The 24,988-nt window shown below is 45.3% G+C and overlaps 1 protein-coding gene across 2 annotated transcripts in view; it reads right to left on the bottom strand.

The window, feature by feature from the left end:
• Notch2 (notch receptor 2) overlaps positions 1–24,988 on the bottom strand; it is a 170,484-nt gene that overhangs the window by 16,580 nt on the left and 128,916 nt on the right. For both annotated transcript variants that reach the window (XM_029475637.2, XM_021157432.3), the window contains exons 13-23: positions 22,278–22,470; positions 20,866–21,011; positions 18,669–18,782; positions 17,151–17,270; positions 16,623–16,775; positions 12,991–13,219; positions 11,802–12,003; positions 10,030–10,183; positions 9,595–9,779; positions 7,715–7,847; positions 2,605–2,841 (exon numbers count right to left, since the gene is read on the bottom strand). In XM_029475637.2, coding sequence (XP_029331497.1) covers positions 2,605–2,841; positions 7,715–7,847; positions 9,595–9,779; positions 10,030–10,183; positions 11,802–12,003; positions 12,991–13,219; positions 16,623–16,775; positions 17,151–17,270; positions 18,669–18,782; positions 20,866–21,011; positions 22,278–22,470 — 1,866 coding nt within the window. The remainder of the gene's footprint in view (positions 1–2,604; positions 2,842–7,714; positions 7,848–9,594; positions 9,780–10,029; positions 10,184–11,801; positions 12,004–12,990; positions 13,220–16,622; positions 16,776–17,150; positions 17,271–18,668; positions 18,783–20,865; positions 21,012–22,277; positions 22,471–24,988) is intronic.

The following is a 24,988-nucleotide window of genomic DNA, read 5'->3' on the forward strand; positions in this document are numbered from 1 at the left end:
AAACTCCAATAAAAACAAAAACTAGCCGGGCAGTGGTGGTGCGCACGCCTTTAATCCCGGCACTTGGGAGACAGAGGCAGGTGGATTTCTGAGTTCGAGGCCAGCCTGGTCTACAGAGTGAGTTCCAGGACAGCCAGGGCTACACAGAGAAACCCTGTCTTGGAAACAAAACAAAACAAAAACCAAAAAACCAAAAGCCAAAAACCAAAAACCAAAAAAACCTAACTCCTCTCAGGCAAAGGGAGGTTACACCTCAGCTTCAGTATGCGTCTTGTTTTTAAGTTGAAGACTATTGTTAGCATTTTGTTCAACCACCTCACAGAAGCAGCAACATTAGGCCAAAGCAAGCACCCAACCGGGGACTGATAGTTTGGAGAGAATTTTCATCTTGTCTTAGCTACTCTGACCAAACTGCTTAAAAAGACATCTGACTTTGCCCAGAGCTCATCTCCTCTAAACCCATTTCCAAGGCAGAGGACACCTGCTGGCTGCTTCTCCCTGATACACTGGACAGGTGCTTGGAATCACAGAGGGAATGTAGGGCTCTGCTGGGGTCTCTTGGCAAATCGTAGAAAAAGGGTCCCATCTGCCCTGTGGCCATTTGAAGATTTAAACTAACAAAAGCTTTAAAGTGCAATGCTTTTGCCATTCAGAATTGAGAAACAAGAATATGAAATGTCTCAGATCACAGAGGCAGACACTAAGGTGAAACGGCTGATGGGGACAGCAGCATCAAGAGCCCCCGCTGACCATTAGAGGGGACATCTCACAGCACAGCTCAGTGGATCACTTCCAACATGGACATGAGCAGACAGCATTTCCTGACTGTGGGAAACTCACTCAGGTGTCCCCACACTTCGCCTCGCCCTGTCCTACCCCTCTGCCTTTTTCTCCTTTTTAAAGTTCTGGTCGGCATTTGACATACGAGCATCCTCAGAGCCCACACTGCCCCAGCATCTGTAACAGCTGGAAAGAACAGTTTCTTGTTGGGAGTTACTGCACTGAGGCAGCTTTCACACTGTGAAATCCTATCCATTCTCTGTAGAATTCCAAGCATTTTAAGGGTGGCATGCATTTCAGACTGAAAAGAAGGAAGGGGTGGGGGGTGGGGGGTGGGGGAGAAAAGAGATGGAAGGCATGCAGGCTGGACAGGGGCTCAGCATGGACCAGCATCCACACTGGAAATTACCAGTTAGTAAGAGGGCTGTGCTGTTACCAGGCTTCCAGAATGTGAGGACACGCCCAGCATAAGAAGTCCAAGCAGGTTCCAGAAAGCACAAGACAGATTTCAAAGCCTATGACCGTGACGTGACACATCTATGTACTGGCAACTACTTTAGCTCCAAATGTCACCATAAGTGACGACGTGGCCTACAGAGCTCCTATTCTGAGGCAGCACTTGCTCTCTTCATGCCATCTATGAAGAGCAGGCTCGGCACATAGCCAAGCCTTAGTCATGCAGGAGGACCATGACTATTCCCTGGAGTTCACATCGGCTGCTTTTTGGACCTGATCTTTTAAGTGTCCTAACAGGCCTCCCAGAGTTAGAAAGATGACAGGACAGACAATGCAAAGTAACTCAGCACAGGGTGTCAAAAGGTGCAGGGTAGTGGGTGCACCCAGACTCAGATATATGGCTCCTGAAAATAAACATCTTGTATTTTCTTTTTCTTTCTTTGCTTCTTCCTGTCCTTTCTTTCTTTCATTCTTTCTTTCTTTCTTTCTTTCTTTCTTTCTTTCTTTCTTTCTTTTTCTTTCTTTCTTTCTTTCTTTCTCTTTCTCTCTTTCTTAAGATTTATATATTTATTTTATAAATGTATATGAGCACACTGTAGCTGTACAGACAGTTGTGAGCCTTCATGTGGTTGCTGGGAATTGAATTTAGGACCTCTGCTCGCTCCAGTTAACCTTGCTCACTCCGGTCGGCCCGCTCGCTCAGTCTCTGCTCACTCCAGCCCAAAGATTTATTTATTAATATATCCAAGTACACTGTAACTGTCTTCAGACGCACCAGAAGAGGGCATCAGATCTCATTACAGATAGTTGTGAGCCACCATGTGGTTGTTAGGATTTGAACTCAGGACCTCAGGAGCGGTCAGTGTTCTTACTGACTGAGCCATCTTGCCAGCCCTTGTATTGTCACATAAAAGTTTGAGAGTATACAGTGATCTCTGTAGTACTCAGTGTGGGTGTGCTGAATGCTCCTGCAGTCACTGCAGTGTGGGTGTGCTGAATGCTACTGCGATCACTGCAGTGCTGAAAGTTAATGCACAACAGGCTTAATATGATGAAGATGGCAGATTTTATGTCTTGTTTAATTTATCTCAATTGAAAAATGTTAATTTTGCCCTGTACCCCAACAGATTATTTTTCATACTCTTGCCACGCATGGTACAATCCATATACCACAAAAGTGTCTCTCGGAAAGCAAAGGTAAAGATGAGCCTAGTTATGATGCCCATGGTGTACAGACTTAAGGAAACCTGGGCCCTGAGTCCTTGCCCCAAGCTGGTCTTGGCTTGCTGCAGGAGGTCAGGTAGAGATCATGGTTTGCTTACTCAAGCCTCCTGCACATCAGACTAGCAAGGGCTGAGAGGTTCTCACCCGTGAAGGCGCTGCGGCAGATACACTTGTAGTTATTTTGGAGTTGAACGCAGTCCAGGCTGCCCTCTGAGCTGCAAGGGTTGGACAGGCATTCGTTGATGTCCCCCTCACACCGCTCCCCAGCAAAGCCAGGCAAACAGCGACAAGTGTAGCCTCCAATCCGGTCCACACACTGGCCACCATTAAGGCAGTGGGGACCCCCAGCACATTCATCAATGTTCTCTTCACACAGCAGGCCTATGAAAGAAGAAAGACAGAATTACAAAAATCCATTGAACCTGCCATTAGCAAGGGATAAACGCCCCTGTGGTCTTTAGAGATGAACTTGATTATAATCCTCAATCTACAGTGGGAGCTTTTAAATTGGGCAAGGCAAAAAACACTCTTAGCCCATGCCAGCTGCATGCAGTTCGTGCAGTTGCTTCCTGGGGAGCAACAGGAGAGGAAGTTGCACCCTGAGGCTCCACTTGTGCTTCACCCGATCCAGAGCAGCAGGGACAACTGTGCCATCTCAAGCACACGGGAGTCAAAGTTCAGGAGACTGTGGGAGTTTTCCATTCCTTATCAACTCCAATCAAACTATGAAAACAGTTCAACATGGAACACACTCTAGTCACTACATAGGCTATGCTGGGATTAGATTTTGGGCAATAGTATTTTATCTTTTATAAACACTGACTTTTTTTTTCTTTAAAAGAGGATAGGTGCACTAATATCTTTTATTTAAGACAACAACAGAGTGGAAATATCTTGCTAAGAATTTGAAGATTATTCTGGCTAAGTAATGTACTGAAGATCTATGAGCCATCTAGTTAAAATATCTGTGAACACGTTTAGAAACAACAAAATCAATGACTACTACTCCACAAAGTAATTTGTAAAGGTTAAAAATGAAGATACTTCTATAACACTTTGGTATACTTGAAGAGAAGCAGGACATAACAAGGGAAGGAGACACAGATGTACCTCACTGCCACCAGCAGTGTCAAAAGGCAAATGGCTGAGAGCATCAGAACAAGCTGTGTGGCCTTGCAGGCAAGTGCTATGAAGGACAGACAGAGGAGACGTGGACAGATGGAAGGCATACATTATCTGATTATGCGACTCCATGAAAAGGCATGCTCACTGTATTATATATGAATGTAATATGATCTCAAAAAGATATCAGCAATACTTTTTAATGGCAAACTGACTCAAAAATGATATAGAAAAACTAAATCACAGCCAGGAGAGCATGAAGAAGAGTCCTTCATGGTTAAAAGTTTGTTGTGAATCGACAGACAGAACAACAGCCCAAATGCACACCGGAGCTTAGAATTGATAAAAGTTCCATCTCAAGTCATTGTAGAAAACATCAACCATCCAGTCACATGGGAAAGCCACTTCAGGATTCTAGTCCAGGATAAAAACACAGAAGAATGTCTTTATAAATCTTGAAGCATGGAGGATAAAATCAACTACCACTCAGATGCAAGCAGCCATAAAAAAGATGGATAAATTCAACATGATTAGAAATAATCTGCATGTAAAAAACTCCCCAGAGACATCTGAAAGATTCCGACCTCAGAATAAGAAAGATTGCAACCCCAGTCCATCAGGAAAATATCCACATCACACAGCAAAGACAAACAACTTCTGCACATAGTAAGGATAGGCAGCATCTACAGAAAGGAGGAAGGGATAAACCCCAGTGGGAAAACAGGAACTTGTAAATATGCTAGATGATGAATCACATAGAGAGGATGCAGCCAGCACTGCCACTTAAATGACACTTAACCCCAGCAGACTCTACTTCTGAAAACACATTCTGTAACATGCACTTATATGTGTCCTTAAAAAAAAAAAAAAAACAATGTCTATCACTAGAGGACCAGTTAAGCACAATATATAATGTTGTCATAAAGGGGAATTCTGAAGCTATGAGAAAATACTGAAGAAGTTCCCTATTTTGATATGAAAATATTCCAATTAAGTAAAAAGGTCAAGAGAAAAACAGCATCTTTGATACATCTTTAGAATTAAAAATGGAGGGGGTAAAACTATTTTTGAATTTGGCTCCTACATAAATAATGCAATTCTAAAAGATAGCCTTTTAACTCCTCTAGAGACACACAAGAGGCTGTCTGCAGTGTGAGGGGAGAGGGAGGGCACGGTGCTGGGGGTGAGTACAGTGGGGAGTGTGTCTTTACTGCATGTCTTTCCATGCATATGTGGACATGTTTACCCTGTCCACATGCACATATCACCTTATCTACTCACAGATTAGATTAAATTGGGAACCAGAAAGTGGAAGCAAACACAGCCAGGATGTGTTCCCAGTCTCACAGGATACTTGATGTTTGGCATGAGGAGTAAAATAAGCATAAAACTTCCATGTAGACGGAACTATCAGTGATGCACAGCTTATCATGTGAGCGTGACCTCATTCTTAGCCTGATGCAAACACAGGATGACAGAAGTGTTCCAGGTTAGCCTATGCACTGGGAGCAGGAGGTATGCGCAGGCAACATCCAAGGCCTGGGAGTACAGGGCTGAGAACAAGCTCTGGAATAACTCTCTGTACTGTAAGAGAACTCCAGAGTCGCTGGGAGCAGTCCCAGATGGACAGGATGGATAGCCAGAGAGGAAAAGTCAGAACAAATATACACTACGTCAGGCACCTGGAAAGATCATCACACAGGATATAAGCCAACAAACATTCAAATAGACCACACTGGAAGAGAACCACACTGTAACAGACCGTTAAAAGGCAATCTTGGAAACACTGCAAAGGAGAGCCAGGTATCCTGAGAGACCATCAGTAAGACTAACTGCTAAGTTCTTGGTGAAGACCACAGCAGGAACATCAGCAAGAAGACACATCTGAGGAGCTGGCTCAGAAACAGTCAACAGATCAATAGATATACTAGATTATTATTCTAAGCTACCACAAAGAAGTATTTAGGAGCTAAGCAGTGGCACAAGGCTTTAATCCCAGTACTCAGGAGGAAGAGGCAGGCAGATCCCTGAGTTCAAGGCCAACCTGGTATATAGAACAAGTTCCAGAAAAACCAGGGATATACAGAGAAACCCTGTCTCAATACAACAACAACAAAAACAAAGAAAAAGAAGGAGGAGGGGGAGGAAGAGAAGGAAGAAGATGAGAAGGAGGGGGGAGAGAGAAAGATTGATTGATCAGTTGATTGACTGATTGATTGATTGATTGATTGAGAAAAGACAAATATCTCATTGTCTTAGGAGATGTTCCACTCTGGGACTGGATGCATCTATGTCTATGTGGTAGTCTGTGGTACAGTACAAATGCATGCCCTTTCCTGGGTTCTCAGCCTCCACAGGCCATGGAAGAACAGTAATGAGTGGTTCTGACACACCTCTGGGAGTGTGATGTGTGTCACCTCCACACTGAGTGAAAGCCCCTGCACAACCCTGTACAGTTTCTCCACCTTTGCTGTGGCTGCCTTGGAGCCTGCAGCCCCAAAGCACAGAGAAAGAAAGGCAGCAACCCAACACCTGTGCAAGTCTGAGTGCCAAAACAGCAAACAAAACCCCCAACAAATCCACTATTGTGCTACCTGAGACTTGATATATATAATTAGCTACCACTAGAATTGTCGCTTGTTCTAACCAATACCATTATTTAAAGGCATTAACCACTCAGGCATGGTAGTACATGCCTATAGTGAATTTGAGGCTGAGGCTACTTGGAATTCTGGGAACAGAAGGAGAGAGGAGGGGAAGAGGTAAGAAGAGAGAAGAAGGATGAAAGAGAGGAGAAGACGTAGGGGAGAAGAGAAGAGAGCGGGGACAAGAGAAGGGAGGGAAAGGGGAGGAAGAGATGGGAGAGGGAGAGGGACTGAGGGGAGAAAGGAGGATGGATGGGAAAAGATAGAGAGGAAAAGAGGGAGATGGGAATAGGGACTGGAGAAAGAGAGAGAAGGAGAGAGATGGAGCGGGAGATGTAGAAAGGGAGAGAGGAAGTGGGAGAAGGATGAGGAGTTAAGGAAAGGGGAAGAGGAAGAGAGTAGAAGACAGAGGGAGACAAAGAGAGATGGGGTGGGGGACAGAAGGGGCGATCAGATGGGGGTAGGTATGGCTATGAACCTCCCAAAGGAGAAGACAGAGAATCAATTTGCTTCTTGCCTTATGCATTTAGCTTTACTACTCAAAAATGCCCTGTCACAAAAGATGGATGGATGGATGGATAGATGGATGGATGGACGGACGGACAGGTAGATGGATGGGTAAATACAAAGAAATACACTAGTGAGCACCTGGAACTTTGTACCATGGAGTTTCCTATTTCTAGACTAGGAGCCATGGAATGAATTTTAAAACAGTTAGTTGTAGGCTAGTCTTCAGCTTTCCCTTCCCTAAGACTCATTCTGTACTACATACCTATTAATGGAGTATTCTTCTGCCTCAATTTAGCCAAATTTGATCTCTAAGAAAAAGAAGGTATTCAAATGCACTGGCACAAAAGTCTACGTAAACACAAAGCCAGCTATGAGGGTCTCCTCTGTTTGATTGCTGCCTAAACATACAACTGCTATCTTTGCCATGTTGCTCACAGGCTACGCATTTCCTTCAGCACCAGATGTCCCTAACAAGCAATGTTAACAAGCAATGCTCTCTCCAGGAGGCAGTCTGGAGCAAGTGGCAATTCCCAGAGCAGAGTGATGCTCTGTGGACCACAGTCCAGGGGTGTAGTAGGTGCAGGTGCAAGAGCACAGCCTCCAGGACAGCCGCCAAACACATCTCATAGATTCCCTCATTCTATGGACAGACTTGGCTAGCTTAAATAATTAAAAGGCAGGCCTATGTGGATTCGCTTCCTTTAAAAGGCTGACAGTTGATTTCACTTGAAGCACCAAAAAACCTGGTTAGCCAGGGTTATGTTCATTCTGCATTCTGTTTCCTGAACATAAGCTAAGAAACAACCAAACCTGAATGGAAGCTGGCAGGAGATCAGAGTGAGAGCAGATGAAGAGTAAGTGGCTACAATGAAGCTAGTCTTCTTTAAATTGTCTCAGATTTTAAAAGTTGCTTCAGCACTAAGAATGTATGCCCAGAGGGAATGTCCCTGGTGGAAAGAGTAATGAAGACTGCATACCCCGGGTGCCTGGGGGACATGAACACTTGAAATGGTTCACAAGGTCGATGCAGGTGCCTCCATTCTGGCAGGGTTGGTTCTGGCACTCGTCCACTTCATACTCACAGTTGACACCCTGATATCCTGGAACACACTGTCAGGAGAGAAGGACATGGAGAAAGGGTCATGCTGCAGACCAACCACAGGGCCAAGCGAGAGGTCAAGTTACCATGACTTTGCTTCCATCCCACTAAGCAACTGTGTATCCACCCCTCTATAACCACTGCATTCTCTGCTGCTTCCTGGTGCAGGGTCACGTTTACCTATTCCTCTTCTAGCCCCTTCACCCCCCAAAGCCACTTTAAAGGAAAGTGAGGACTGTATTTTCTAAGGGTCATTTTCATGACATCCCCCAAGCAAAACTTCCAGGTAAGGATTTCCTCATCCGTGTAGTGCACACCCCTTCACACATGATGTGTAGCCTAAGGCTCAAACGGCACGTGCATGCAGGAGTAGAGATGCTGTGCCCATTACAGGATTGTGTGAATGGACAAACAATGAGGCTGAAGGCAGTGAGTGACGGAGGGCAGGGGGAGACTGTGGTGTGTGGTGGGCAATGGAAGGTGGGGGAAGATAGAGGGCGGGGGGAAGCAATGGAGGGTGGTGGGCAATGGAAGGTGGGGGGAGATGGAGAGGGAGGGAGAATGGAGGGTGGTGGGCAATGGAGGAATTGGAAGAAACAAGACTTGATAAGGAAACAGACAACTGTGGGGGAAGTTTCATTTAGACACCTCTATGCCAACAGTGCCTGCAGAGGAAGTCCCTCACAGCACAAGTCGACAGAGTAAGAGGAGAAGCAAACTTTGAAAGAGGGGATACCATAGCTTAAAACTGTGTGTGGTCACATTCAGTGACCCAGAAACACCAGTCTTACGGTGAGGGAGCTCCCGGGGGAGTTTAGGCTCCTTGGCCTCCAGAGTTAATTACCTCTGGAGGATACACTCACTGTGTGTCTCTTTGCAGGCCACACGAGGCAAGCAATATTAAATGGCTATAATTCTGCTCATTTGGGCTATTAAAAAAAAGTCAGCTGTGGAGAAGTTTGAGTTCAGCAACGGCAGGCTTTTGAACTAACAGACTGCGACCTGCTCCGAGAGTGGCCTGCTCAGAGATAAACAACGGAGGCAGAAGGAGAGAAGCCTTCTGTTGTTGCTCGGTGGTCTGGTGGGTTTTGGGTTCCCTTTCTGGTGTTTGTCTAACATCTGGCTCTAACTTCTATCAGCCCAGATGCTGAAAAAAAAAGACACTTTTTTTTGTTTGTTTGGGTTTTTTTGTTTGTTTGTTTGTTTGTTTTTTTGAGACAGGGTTTTTCTGTGTAGCCCTGGCTGTCCTGGCACTTACTTTGTAGACCAGGCTGGCCTCAAACTCAGAAATCTGCCTGCCTCTGCCTCCCAAGTGCTGGGATTAAAGGCGTGTGCCACCACTGCCCAGCAAAAGACACATTCTTAAACATTACAGTAACACTGAGCATGGTGTTGCAGCATAGCGGGTGAGACCACACCTTTTTTGGTGTGAGAGAATTGCTCATTGGCTGATGAACTGTGTTGCTCTTCAGGAAGCATGGGGACGACGACGACTACTACTACTACTACTACGGGGGCCTGCAGGATGCCAACACAAAGAGCAAGTCAGTTAAGGAGGGATGGTCCAGACTCTATGAAGACATCTTACCAGAGATATGGGAAAGCATGGCTGAAAATAAAAATGCTGGCTGCAAACACTATGATAAGGACGAGTAGACATTCATACTCCGTAGGACACAGATGGATGATCTCAGTAACCAGTGTTTTTAACACCGGCACTATGCCATCGGAGCCCTCTGAGCTCAGCCATCTCCTCACCTCACATCTGTATCCTCCGATGAAGTCATTGCAGGTGGCACCATGCTGGCATGGATTGGATGCACACTCATCAAGCTGCTCCTCGCAGTAGCTCCCCGTGTAGCCCAGGGGGCACTGGCAGTGATGGGTGTTGCCAGCATTGATACAGATGCCCGAGTGTTGGCACAAGTGTTCAACAGGTACTCCTGGGCACCAAGTGGAGAGAGAAGCATCAGAGAGTGCGGCCCACGGCAGGTTCAACCCAAAAGCAAGTGAGCCTGGCTGGTGGCTGCTCTAGGGTTTGCTTCATCTGTGTCTAGTTCTTCATTTCAACCACCTTTCTCTTTGGGATCTCTAAATGTTCCTCTAGCCTTTCTTCAGACCCTTGTCCCTTCAGTACTGTGCCCTAAGATACTGGCATGTATGTCAGTACCTGATGCTTGGGACGGAGCTCACCTTTCTGCAAGGCTGCCGCCTTACAGGACACGTTGAGCACATCACAGTATGCACCGTCCCATCCAGGCGGACACAGACAGTGGGGCCTTGCCTTTTCCTGAACACAAGTTCCTTTGTTTTTACATGGAGACCGGCTGCAGAGGTTCACCAGGGTCTGAAGTGGAGGCAAGGGTGTACATGCATCAAAATCCAGACGCCATAAATGAAGTCTCTAAGTTACAGTGTGTCACAAGATGTCAAAGGAAAGGACTGGTTTTAGAAAGAAAGGGACACCTTCACAGAAGCCTTCACTGGGCACCCTGTCCTAGACACACTCTGTCACTTTATAGCCTCGTTTGTCCGGCCAGTGTCATTTTAAAAGCCCTTACCTCAGGAACCTAGCCACTCTAGAGGCTCAGTAAGCTGTTCTCCCCAGAGCATTAGTCATGACTGTGTGAGCATATGTGGCCTCCGTGCAAGGCTGGCAAGAGCTATAGCTGCTGCCTGGGCCCATGCTTCCTATGTTAACCCCGCAGGACCACATACACCTTGACCGTTCCTGCCTACGGGGGAGATGGGTGAAATGATCCAATTCAAAAGCCTAAATGGTCCACAACCGTATTTTCAACTCCAGGATCACAAATAACATGAAGCAGAGAGGGGCCTGCCTTCCTGACACAGACTGCTGCTGGCTGAGAGATGGTCAGTGGAGGATGGGGCAAGACCAAGCTGCTTCATGTGGGGAATGGGGGTGGGGGGGTGGCTGCTTCTGGGTCCAGTGTCATCCAATGTGGTCTCTAATTAGTCACGTATTTATGAGCTCTCTGAGTTCTGTCACTTTTACAGAAGATGTAAAGCGGCACAAATTACCATTTGTTTGTGACCTTGGAAAGTTTAGAAACTATCCTTTCTGGGGACCAGGTGGAGGCCGTTTCTCCTCCATGAATTGAAAGTCAGTTTCCTATGATGGCTTCTTCCATCCTATGATTATAACAGATTCATATTTCTATATTTGAGTTTTAAGAATACACAGTTTGGTGATGGCTATGTTATAACACTGTAAAGCAGTACCCTGGTAGCTCTCCCTGGTATTTACTGATTTGACTTTGATTGTTCTGTCCTGTGTTTGAATATGAAATGCCCTCAGAGGCTCGTGCACTAGAGGTTTGGTTCTCAAAGATGGTATTACTTTTGAACAATTCTGAAAACTAGAGGAAATGCCAGCTGGAAACGGGGCTCACTGGGTACATGTCTGGGGGAGCTACATCTCGTTCTTGGCTTTCCCTACTTCATCTGTCTGTCCTGCCTCCTCTCTCCCTCTCTTCCTTTGTCTTTTCCCTTCCCTCCCCCTCCTCTTCTCCTGTCCCTCTCTGCTTCAGGCCACTATGAAGAGTTCTACACCAGCTCTGTCCCTATGACACTTACTCTTGTCTCAGGCCCATAAACAAAAGCAGCCAGTGAAGCCTAAAATCTCTAAAACCACAAACCCAAACCAACCTCCTATTAAGTTGTTGTTGTTTTGTTTTTTAGGTTAGCATTGAAAAACTCACAACCATTCTTCCTGCATATGCACTGCGAAGGTGTGTGCATGCTCACTGTCAGTCACAGTTTCCACAGAAGCTTGTTAGCCCATATGGCATTGCTGGTGTCACCAGTCTGGCCCAGCCACCTCAGGGACCACCTGAGATGCTGTCTTCTCTTCTCAAATGGTTCACCCCACCTGGAAACTAGACAGCGTCCCCAGCTACTGTGGGGAGCCGGGTGAGCGGGTGAACGGGAGGGAGGCTGATTACCTGACAGTTTTTCCCGGTGTAGCCCAAGGGACAGATGCATCGGTAGGTACCCAGACCATCAACACACGTTCCCGCATTCAGGCACGGGTTAGAGCTGCACTCATTGATATCATGGAGGCAGAAGGGACCAGTGAAACCCACGGGGCACAAGCAAGAGAAAGAGTTGATTCCATCAACACACGTGCCGCCATTGAAGCAGGAGCTGAGGAGCAAATGAGAGACACCATCAGCTGTGTGAGCTGAGGCCCTGAGCTGCTACTGTAAAGTCTGGCTGCTGAAATGTAGGATGTCGGGGCTGGAGAGATGACTCAGCGGTTAAGAGCACTGACTGCTCTTCCAGAGGTTCTGACTTCAATTCCCAGCAATCACATGGCGGCTCACAACCATCTGTAATGGGATCCGATGCCCTCTTCTGGTGTGTCTGCTAATAGCTATAGTGTACTCATATACGTAAAATAAATAAATCTTAAAAAAAAAAAAAAAGCAGAGAAGTAGAGGATTTAACTGGACAAACACCTCTGAGACTCTAATGCCTGTGCCCAGTAAGTTTTAAAATCTTCTAAACTAGACTGGGGGTCAGAGATTGCAGTATCAACTTTCTTCCCAATATCCACCTTAGGAGCATTTGAAAGACAGATCTGCCTAGAATCCTGAAGAGAATTGTTTTTCATAACATTATTTTATCATTAAATAAATCAGCCTTACATGAAAAGTCCTAAATAGCTTTTCACTCTAGATTTCTTTATGAAAGGGAATAAACACATTGCTAAAATAATAAAAAGAAATCAAACAAACCTTCTAAAAACTACTTAGACAGTGGTAACAGATCTACAAAGAAAGAAATCTTACAGCTGGAACAAAGAGACAGGAGAACAGAACAGAACTGATGGCTCTTCTGCTCCATGCAGGAAAGAAGTGATACTGTCTATTCAGTCTATCCCACTAAAGCCTTTCAACCTCTGACCTTTGACCTTCCAATTACATGTCTTTCAAAAACTGAGCAATGAGAGAGGACTGTGGAAAGAAAGGCCTCAAGTGCGGTTCATCCTTGCCCTACAATCCTGGCATTGTATTGTGATATGCTGTAATGTTACCTCCCCTACCTCCCCTTCCCTGTGAGCTGCTGTGATGTTACCTCCCCTCCCTCCCCATCCTGTGAGCTGCTGGTGCCCAGGTCCACCCTGCTCACCTCTCAGTGCACTCGTCAATGTTGTTTTCACAGTGGACTCCGTGGAAGCCCGCGGGGCATGAGCAGGTGTAACTGTTGACATAGTCGGAGCAGGTCCCCCCATTCTTACAGGGCTCGCTCAGACACTCATTCATGTCTGTCTGGCACTTGTCCCCTATGAAGCCAGGATGGCACTGGCAGGAGAAGGTATTCACATGGTCCACACAGGAGCCTCCATTCTGGCAGGGGTCTGAGACAGGACAAAAGAAGTGGGACTCAGGACAGCAGCACTGTGAAGGCAGAAGACCCAGGCCAAGCCACACCCTTAAGAACCGCATTTCATCCCCCACATTTGATCTATTTCATTTATCCTGACATGAACCCTATCATGAAAATGAATTCAGTTATCGCTTGCCTGAGATTTTTATCTGTTTGAAAATCAAGATCAATCTAATCTATATTAACACTATTTTATAACATTAATAGTCATAAAACTTCCATTGATCCTCCACGTATATATAAATCAATTATGTGGCCTAACACATACAATATTGGGAATATTGATAAGTATTTTCAAAACATGTTTGTGGAGGCTGAGGGGTCAGGTTATAAACTCAGTCTGTTCCAAGAACACTGCATAAATCAATCGCCTTTCCTGTACTTCTCTCTCACTTCTTTTTTTTTTGTAAATCACTTCAGTCGGAGAAATGTCAACAGGTCCTGCGTTATAATCACAGCAGGGCTTCACACAATCTAATGACAAAGGGGCTAAAGCAAGAAAACCATGACATTGCTGCTGGCATTCAGAGTGTTAAGTTATAGTGGCAGAAACCATCACAAATATGAAATGAAAATTTAAGCAGTGAATTGAAAGGTCAAGTGGGCTCTGCTTTACCAGAGAGCCATTTAACACACCCCAAAACATGTTCAAGAAGAAAAGAGTCAGCCTTGCTGCTTCACACTGTAAGCCCATCATTTAAATGGCAGGAAACCTGCCATAAGTTCGAGGCCAGCACGGGCTGCACAGGGACTCCTAGGGCAGGCTGAGCCCTGAGAATGAGGGACTGAATTCTACCCAGATTCTTCTCTGAGAGAGAGGGAAGAAATGATCACTACCAGATCCACAAGGGAAAATTAGCATACATCTCATAGCTATTCAGGGTAAAATAAGACTTATTATTAATGAACCTATGCCAAAAATTTGAAAATAAGTCAGTTAGGTAATGTGCCATGCATGTTTTTCTTGTTATGCTTTGTTCGGTCGACTCAACACAAACCACAGTCATTGGAGAAAACGCCATTGTCAGATTTTCCTGTAGGCAAATCTGTGTTGGTGTTTTCTTTATTAATGATTAACATGGGAGGACCCCAGCCTACTGGGGATCCTGGATTCTATGAGAAAGCAGGCTAGACAGCAGAGCTGATCCTGGTGGTGGTAAAGCAGGTGAGCCAGCCCACTAGGGTGTGAGTGTGAGTGTGATACCGTGCCTCATTACCCCCCAGCCACCTGCAGTTAGTCAGGAGAGCTCTCAGAGAGAGCGGGAGAGCGAGCCCTGCCCCCTGAGTGGCTACAGCATTTACGGGAGCACACCCTGCACCTTGCCTAGGAAGCACAAAGGAGCTGGGTTCAGTGCAGGAGAGGTGACCCTGCCTCCTGCAGATAGAGACATAGGTGGCCCAGCCAAAGTAGTGCTGAAGAGCTCGCCCCAGTGATGAGGATAAGGGAGAGCCTGTAGGCTAACCAGCTCAGCTACCACCCAGGCCCAGATCCAGGGCTCTGAGTTGGCCTACAACAAAATCTATATCATCTGTGAATGGCAGGGACACAAAAAAGGGGCCAGTTCTGTTGAACCAAAGATGCAGGACCTCCATGATCCTGAGCAACAACAGGTTAACCAGGAGAAGTCCAGGTGAGGATACAATATTACTGATGTCACAGAAGCTGGAGGCCTCAAACCAGACCAATGACGGACTGTAATGAACATTTGCAAGTAAAGATGTGTGGACAAAGGAGTATACTGTGGGACACACTGTGACACACTACAGTTTCCATGAGGAGATGTTTTCTATGCCTTGGTTTTTCATTTGTTTGTGTGTGTGTGTGTGTGTTTTATTTTGGGAAGGAGGTTGCAAGGGTAATGGGGTGAATATGAAGGGATGGAGAGAAGCAGGATTGGGGTACATGATGTGAAACTCACAATCTATCAATAAAATAATAATAAAAAAATAATGTGGGATAAGGATTTCCATTATGAGAAAGAAGGAAGGAAGGAAGGAAGGGAGGGAGGGAGGGAGGGAGGGAGGGAGGGAGGGAGGGAGGGAGGAAGGAAGGAAGGAAGGAAGACTGAGCTAGCCATGGGGAGCAAGCCAGTAAGCAGCACTCCTCCATGGCCTCTACTTCAGCTCCTGCCTCCAGGTTCCCGCCCTAACTTCCACAGTAATGACTATAGTAGTACGATGAAATAAATCCTTCTCTCCCACATCACTTTCAGTCACAGTGTTCATCAGAGCACTAGAAACTTAACTAAGGCAGATGGAATCTCTGAAACACATTTCACCAAAGCTCAATCCAAACCAAACTAAAATAATCAAAAGTTAAGACTCAAAAAGAGTAAATCTTAAAAAAGATTTAAAAGTTGGCAATGATGATGATGATGATGATGATAAAGAGTTCATATCTTGCTGGTTTTGGGAGGAGTATACACCCACTATGCACAATATCTTTAAGAAGAAAGAGAAGGTAAACTCCTATCATAACATTTTTATCTATAATGCCTAAAAACTGGAAAAGCAAACAAGTAACAATAGCACAGGTCAAAATAATCCAAAAGTCTGAAATGCAAAGCTCTCCAAAGTCTGAAACCCTATGAGGGTCAGCATCATGTCACAAGAACAACTAAAATTCATCGCACAGTCAGCATTCAGATGCATTGAAAGAATTGCATCAAGTTACTTCGGTCTACTCATGCACGGTACATATGAAAGCATGAACACACCTCATGCTCCCACTTGGGTCACATCCCTAAGATGTGAATACTCTAAAACCAAAAGGCCTGGAATGGGTGAGCGTCCGATGCTCAGCCCTGAAGGCTGAGCATGCTCAATGTGCACAACCAGAGTGGAGACCACTCGGCAATAAGATGGAAGACACTAGTGGTGATATCGACATGAACCAGCCTGAAATATTACTGACAAGAGCATGCCTATATAGATGCATCTATATAAAGTATTAATTTATCTATGGTGGCAGAGGCTGGTCTGTGCTGGCGTGAGACAAGGAAGTAGAACAGGTGAAGCTATGGAGTGACTTTTAGAGGAACATTCATGATGGTTGATGGTTTTCTCTATCATTTTGCCAAAATTGGATGAATTTTACCAAGTATTAAAATACTTGTAGCTTTTGTATGTTTACTGCCTTCCAAAAATCTATGTTCTCACAAAGCTACCACAGCACTGTCCATAGTTTGTCAGCATTTAAGATGCTGTAGAGAGATGCTCTAAACAGATTCTACTATTTTGATTTCTAAAGACAGTAGCTTCAGAAGGAAGACTTAAAATTACTGGAGTGTGGGACATCGACGTCAGTGTAGGGAACATGGCCCTCCCTTGACTGAGTTTTCTCTCCCTGGGACCCAGAGGGCAGGTGTACTCACTGGCAAGGCAATCATTGATGTCCTCTTCACAGTCCATACCACTGAAGCCGGGAGGACACTCACACATGTAGCTGCCCTGAGTGTTATGGCAGACACCATTGTTCATACACGGCTTGGAGATACACTCATCAACGTCAACTGTACATCGTTTACCTATGAAGAAAGGAGAATGAATAGCCAGTCTTCGGAAGAAAATGCCCATAGAAATCAAGGCAGGGTGTAAGCTAAGGTGGGTGTGAGTTTCAGTACACTGTGAGCTTAGGGTGTTTCGATGCAGAAGGCCACCTGATTGGTCCGATGCAGGAGGTCCTTCAGAAACTCCTCCCAACTGCTACTCATAGCTTGAAACCCTTGGGCTGGAGGGTCTCAGCTACTTGAGGACTATAAAGATGGAATCTGGGAAGGTGTTTTATGAGCCCTTCCAGCTAGTAGCTCCTTCCAGAGATTACAGACGTCAGCATGGTCTCCCATGTCATCTGAGGGCCCGATGGCTTTGTTTAAAGTGCAGGATGCATCCAGCATCATTACCTTGCCAGCCAGGAGCACACAAGCAGCTGAAGCTCTCAAAATTGGGTGCCTCTTTACAAACAGCAGCATTCTCACACGGGTTTGGGGAACAGGGAGCCAACACTGTTTGGCAGTTCTTTCCTGGAAAACAAATGACAGTCTATGATAAAGAGTCAATTGAGGAAAAGACGGCATCCCGAGACGGCAAATACAGGTATGCTCAGAATCCCAGGCTACAGCAGCAACTGAGAGGTTCTAGCTTGGTGGGGTGCCATGACCCTTTAGTACAGTTCCTCATGCTGAGGTGACCCCAACCATAAAATTATTTCCATTGCTACTTTGTAACTGTGATTTTGCTGTGATTGTTATGAGTCCTAATGTAAATATCTGATGTGCAGGATATCTGATATGCACAGGACCCACAGGTTGAGAATCATTGCTCTAGGATCTGAGAGACACCTGCTCCTTCCAATATTGGCCCACTGCAGCTAATCTGGTGACCGTGGGCAGCTCGTTTATCTCTCTGAGACTTCCCTAGCATGTCCTCAGGAAGGATTTCTGTGGACTAAGTGGGAAGCACACTCTAAGTCCTGTCTAGCACCCTGTGAACTCTCAGTCTCTCTGCTGGCTGTTTCCTCCCCTGTTATCACTGGGGCCGGCTCTATACACTGTATACCTGCATCTCTGTTGCCAGGCAATCTCTACCGCTATCACCAGATGCTAACAGATGCCTGCCAGTGGGTGCTTCCTGCCTTAGAATACTGAATTCACACTTAGAGAAAAATTTAAATTAAAAATGATTCCACTAAAAAAAAGGATCAAGGTATGTTTTAAAACACATTTTGAGAAGGTGAATCGCAGACTCAATGCTTCAGTTCTTAGGATTGGCGGCAAGTGCCTTTACTTACTGGGGAAGTTTACAGGATATTGAGTTGTTTCTAAAGTCAAGTTACAACAAAGTCAACTTTAACAGTCATCTTAAAACTTTGTATTTAGAAAGAAAAACACATTACCATGAATTTTCTCAACAATTTTGTTACAATGTCAAAAGGATAGATGCCACTAGACCAAGTAGGCATCCGGTTCTAAATATCATACATAACTTTAAAACCCCAAAGAGTAAAACACAGGGCTGGAGGTGTAGGTCAGTCACAGAGCCCTTGAGGATGACCCACAATAGCATGGCTATGTCATCTAAAAGTTCACCCCAACATGGGTGGTGACTCAGGAGAGCTGTGCCCCTGAAGCTCACCGAACAACTTAACAGGAGAGAAGGAAGGGGCAATTGCTGAGAGAAGAATAAGTAAAAAAATGAAAACAACAACAACAAAACAATACTAAGGAGACACAGGCCCTGGGATCAACTCCCAGCACCAGAAAAACCAACAAACAAAAACCCAAACACTAAACAGCATAAAGGAAGGACGCCTCGGAGACCACGAGTGACACCAAACTGAGTCCTCAGAGCATCGTCACTTACCCAAGTCACAGGGCACCCCCCCCCCTCACTCCAGCCATGCTGGCACCTGCAGTACCCACCTGTGTAAGGCAACACGCAGTGGCAAGTGTAGCCACTGACGTCATCAAAGCAGGTTCCTTGGTTCAGACACGGGTTGGAGGCACACTCGTCTATATTCACCTGGCAGTTGTAGCCTGGAGGAGGAGGAGGAGAAACACATACACACTGAAACTGTCAGCCTCAGTTACTCACCAGCTCTCCTGGTGGTTGTGAAAATTAGAAGTCGCAGACGTGACACTCATTTCTTTGGGTCATGGGAGCACCTGCTCATTCATTTTAGTTTGATGGTTGGCCAAAACTGTGATGTGAGGGAGGGCCTGACTCAGGCCTAACGCTCCTCCTTATGGAACTGGATTCTGCATAATGAACTGAGCACTCGCTATGCTGAAAAGCATGCTGCTCTACCTAAACATGCACCCTTTAACGGGAAGTCTCTGGTTCGTCAGAAAAAAGGGCAAACTCATGAAGAAAAGTCCTGAAGTGCCTGCCCACTCTCACTGGTATAGTCTCTGCTATCAGTGAGCTAGGTTCCAAAGCCTTAAAAATGGTTCTCCTACTTCAAGGCAGAAAGTTTATTCCCACTAAAAGATCAAAAAGAAAAAGAACAGAGTAGGACTAAGGCAAGACCAGAATCCGCCCGTCTTTGCACTTCCAATGTGACCCAACAAGGACCATAAAGATGGCGAAGCCAGAGCACTGTGAGCAGAAGGGAGCAGGGAAATGGCGGGCTCAGAGGGGCTCACAGCTCACTGAACAAACAGGGTTTGATGGTATATTCTCATTTCCCATGAGATAGATGGTAAGTTACAGTGAGATTTAAAAAAAAAAAAAAGAAGAAGAAGAGAGGAGAGGAGAGGAGAGGAGAGGAGAGGAGAGGAGAGGAGAGGAGAGGAGAGGAGAGGAGAGGAGAGGAGAGGAGAGGAGAGGAGAGGAAAGAGCTTTGGAATCTACAAGTTTCCTGGAAAATGTAATAACATTAGTGTCTGATATAGAGACTTTCTAAATCTGTCTGGTGTCATCTTGGGGAAAAAAGTCTCCTTTCTCTGACATACCTGGTATGTGTGCTGGACAGTTATGTTACTGTGGTACACACTAAAGCTATCTGACAGATGGAACCTCAATAAATAAATGTGGGCAAACCTACAGAGCACTCCTTAATTAGTGATTGATGGCAGAGGGCCCAGTCATTATAGGTGGTGCCATTCCTGGGCTGGTGGTCCTGGGGTCTCTAAGCAGGCCGAGGAAGCCATGGGAGGCAAGGCAGCACTCTCCATGGCCTCTGCATCAGCTCCTGCCCCTTGGTTCCTGCCCTGTTTGAGTTCCGGTCCTGACTTCGTTCAATGATGAACAGTGACGTAGAAGTGTAAGCCAAATAAACCCTTTCCTCCCCAGCTTGCATTTGGTCATGGTGTTTCATCTGTTTAGGATTTTTTAGGGGTAGGATAGAGTGAGGATTCTTACAAATAAATAACAAGCTACTTGAAGGATGTCATTGTGTCTCTCTCCAGTTATCCTCCTGCACAAAACTGAGGGTGACTTAATACAATCTGTTAGAGTAATACTGTACAAGAAATAGAGTTTCACTTCGTGCTGATATTCAAAAAGCTCCCGATTTTGGAAGACTCCATGTTTGGAGTTAGGATTCTCAACCTGCAATCAAAATGAGTAGTTCTAAAAGATGCCAAAGTGTCAAACAGCCCAACTCGGGAAAAACTGACTGTAAAATATTGTTGAGACATGTTCCTCTACTATGTAGTTTCCCAAAAGAGCACAGGAAACTGAGTGTCCAGAATAGCTCATGTGTGAGGATTTGCTGGAAAGGTCCTGAGCACAGCACAGGGCCCGATCCGGTAAGTACAACACTCTCACCTCACTTCTGAGAAGCTTTTTATAGAATCAAGCCTTGGCCAGGAAGCTTACAATTACACAGACACTGGAACTTAGGTTGTCAGGCAGCACGTACCTTTACCCACACGCCCCTAAGTCGAGTCTTAACTGTTTAAGTATTATTGTCCCAACAATTTACCTCTCTGCTAAGCTGAAGGTAGAAAGACATCTACTCTTGTTTTTATTCCCCACATGTCTCAGAAATACTAACTGCTCAGCATGGTACTGTATTAGTCAACTAAAACAAAAAGAAATGGAAACCAATATGTGGACGGGTGTACCACAAGGGAAGACAAACAGCGGGTATAACAAGCCGGGCCTTCATTTCACCTTTGAACCCCTTTTTGCAGGTACACCTGTAGCCATTCACCAGGTTATTGCACGTTCCTCCATTCTGGCACGGGTTAGAAAGACACTCATTTTTGTCCACCTCACAGTTGACACCAACCCAGCCTGCATCGCAGAGGCACTTATAGCTGCAAGAAGAGAGAGGTATGACTATGCGGTCCAAAGGTACAACTGAGTCATAAGAGACACATAAGAGATAGGTGACAGTCAGTTTCACCTTTCCTTTTGTCTGGTATTTTGAGGACAGAGTCTCACTCTGTTGCCCAGGCTGGCCTAGAACCACTATGTGGTCTAGGCTTGCCGCAAACTCATGGCAATCCTCCCACTTAAGCCTCCCCAGTACAAAGATTACAGGAATTAGCTCATTTCTATATTCCTATGGATCTATACTGGAATCATCACCACATGGTAAGAGTCATGAATCCATCTAGTATATTCAGTTGGGAGACCTACGTAGTGCTTCCCTGGATCATGAGGAAGCTGGTGAATTGCAAACACAAGCTATGGCTTGTCAAATATACTGGGGCAATCTGAAGGAAACATGAACATGAAAAAGCTCAGAATCTCTAGTACAAAGTAGACATCAGAAAATAAGCCACTTAAGCCTGCTGAGGATTGACGGGAGTCTTAACAGGTCAGTCACACTTTCTTCAGACCAAAAAAAGCCAAAAAGCTGAAGATATCTGAAACACATATAATATCTGACTTCAACATCATTAGTACTTAAGTGTAATATCAGATCAGGCAGAGAAGGGGAGCTGGGAAGTGGGGGAAGGATGGAGAGAGAGTGGAGGAGGGGAGAGCCATGAAAGGGTGCTTTAAAGATTATCATGTTCTGGATCAGAAATCTAGCTTAAGCCAGTAAGAAAACGAAGTTATCTAACACACTCTCCATTCTTTTAGGCTTGAGGCATGGCCATGCCCCTCATAGTGTCTAAGACACTCTTGTTCTAAAACCATCACATGCCACACAACTCTGAGGGAATGCAGGCTGCAAATGCATTGTCCCAGGCTCCATGACAGAACAGGGATAGACGGTGTTAAGGTGCCTGTGGATCTAGAACACTCCTCAGATCTCAATCCTGTAGTATAAAACACAACTGCTCCATGCATGAATTCCTGGACCCTCCTGTGGGGTCCTCATTGATTACTTATGTAAAGGAGACAGCCCTTATTTCTCAAGTAAGCTCTCAGTCCTAGGAGACAGGCCAGCTTCTATAGACAAAGCGGTGATCTGAAAGACTTTGACACAGACCTTCAAAACCTTTACCTAAATATCAGGTCAAGTTCCCAACCGACAAACTGAAGCTATTGTGTTAGTGTTTCCTTCAGTTGGTTTTAAAGACCAACTGGGCCAATCAGTAACTACTAGCTAGCACAGGGCAGCTACTCACCCACTGAGACCTCCAGTACAGTTTCCGTGGATGCAGGGATTGCTCAGGCACTCGTTCACCTGTGAGTAGCAGCTGGGATGATGCGGTCCCTCGGGGCATATACACCGGAAACCATTCACATCATTGATGCACGTCGCACCCTTGCGACAGGGGTTGGAGGCACACTCATCAATGTCAATGTTGCACCTCTGCCCTGTAGAGGGGTCAGGGGCTATGTTACTCAAACTTAAATTCTCAAGGGACGGGGTTAGAACGATGAGACGCATATGCAGACACTCCACGGAGGCAGGCTGTAAGGTTCAAGGACTAACACGGAGAAGCATGTCACACCATGCAAGGAAGGCTCGAGGAGCACTTGCTATTAATAAGGAAGGGAAGTTACTAATGACAGCAGATCGAAGCCACAGCACTCTTGGGTAGACTGCATCTAGCTTAGAACTTCAGAACTTCATAGGCATTAAGGAGAACACCAGATGTCACCAGAGACAGCTGCCCTCCTGGCGCTGCGTGTGTGCGGGCAGAGCTCTGCCTCACATGCATTCTGTCACTTTTCCTCAGTCAAGGTTTTACATTTCTATCTCTAGTTAATCACAATTAGCTGGGATATGAATGGACTGCTAGTTTAATGTTAAACTGATTTTAAAAAATAGACACTTTGGTTTCATCCTTAGAGCAGAGCCAACTCACTTTCTTCCTCTGTAATAGTCTGTAAGCAAGCATTTACTGCCCTCCAGAAACTGAGAAAACACTTTGGTGACTCCCAGTCCAGACCAGTGGTTTTCAAACTTTACTGTACAAACGTCTCTTTGAAATGTGGTTTTATGGTCCAGTGGTTAAGAATGTTGACTGTTCATACTGAGGACCAGAGTTCAGTGCCCAGCGCCTATGTGAGATGGCTCGCCAGTGCTCAAATCCAGCTCAGGAAATCCAGTGTCCTCTTCTGGCCTTCATAGGCACCAGAAATAAACAAACAAACAAACAAACAAATGTATGTATGTATGTATGTATGTATGTTTTTTTTAAAACAGTGACAACAAATTTCTAGGCTGCACTGCCATAGACTATGATGGCCTGGCCTGCCAACCACATTTCATATGATTTATGTGGTTCAGACACCAGAGCCTCTAAAAATATAGGTACTGGCAGTACCTGAAATTGAAGTGGACATGGTCCTGCCAGAACACACCCACGGCTGAATTTTGAAGGCCTGTCTGCTATAGCCTTCATCACCGTTGTCTTATGCTGTTTATAATACTATGGACTAAGCATACAAATGTCTTTTTATATTTCTCATAGTTGAGAATTAACATGCTCCCTATAGTATTGGGAGTGAAATCTAACAACTATTATGAAGGAATTTATGAACGTCAAGAACACAGTGCTCCAAATCAGGTTTAAAGGTCTTTTTCTAAAATTAATTTAAGAAAGAATAACACTATATTTATTTAGTTCAAAAAGTTCCAAATAAAAGAGACACACCCTTTAAAGTAAGGCATTCGCAGGCTGCCAGCCTCCATGCACAGTGAACCATCTCTGGTGGCTCCTGTGGTAAAGACCCACAGTCTGGGATAGCTGCCATCTTCCTCTGTATGTCTTGCCTCAGTCTTCCAAGAGTTCAACATGAGCCACCTCATTCTTTTTAATCTTTTTTTTTTTCTGTTTCTTTTTCTTTTGTTGTGGTACTGGGGATAAAACTTAGGATCTGCAAGCACTCATCCCAGCCCCTCATTTGCCTTTAAACAATTTCAAAGATAAAGTTTTAAGCCATTTTTTGATATGCATTTGCACCATCCCTACTTGTGCAGCCTGTGTGTAGGTTGGTAGCTACTTCTGTAGTGTTCTTCCGTAGTTGTCACACAGTATCCACTGGGTATCAGAAATGGCTAGTGTCAGCTCTGCACCTTGTGGGGCTAAGCGTTGATCAACATGAGAATTACTGCATGTTTCTTACTATTTACAGTAAATTAGTTGGTGTATAATAGATGACAGCGTGCTGCAGTGTGGACCTCGGGTTCTAGGCTGGATATGACAGCATGCTGCAGTGTGGACCATGGGTCTAGGCTGGACAGCAGAAATAGTCTATTCATTTGCCAATGTGTCCTGAGAACTTCTCCTGAGATAACTACTGCCAAAGGATGAGAAAGAGGGTCCCAGCCCTGGGAGGAGTGCATGTGCTCTCTGTAGCTCACTGGCTTATCTAGACCATCTCTGCAGCCATATTCATTAACTGAGCACTGCACAACTCCATTTATGGATAGTGAGGAAATTTAGGAAGACAGTAGATCTGGGGTAGACTGGGCTTTTTGTTTGTTTTTGGTTTGTTTTACTTTTTGGGCTCTGTTGTTCTTGTAGTTTTGGTTTAGTTTCTGGTACTTGGGTTGGAACCCAGGGCCTCATGCATGCTGGGTAAGCACTCTACTACTGCGCGTGCTCTCTCTGCCCCGTTTTTGTTGTTTGCTTTTGTTGTTTGCTTTTTCACTTTTCATTCTGAAACAAGCTCTTACGAAGTTGTGCAGCTGACTTGAATTCAGTCCATGGTCCAGGCAGACCTTGGACTTGTTGGCCATCCTGCATGAGCTTCCACAACAGCTAGGATTATGGGTGTCTGCCACCAGGCTGTAACCCAAACACCACCAGGGGCTTTAGAAAATGGAAAGGAGTTTGTAGGATCACATGATGCCTGACTTTCTCCCATGTAATCAGAACATGTA

Source organism: Mus caroli, unplaced genomic scaffold (assembly GCF_978045245.1).
Source record: "Mus caroli unplaced genomic scaffold, Mus_caroli_1 scaffold_3, whole genome shotgun sequence".
In the NCBI taxonomy this organism is placed as follows: Eukaryota; Metazoa; Chordata; class Mammalia; order Rodentia; family Muridae; genus Mus; species Mus caroli.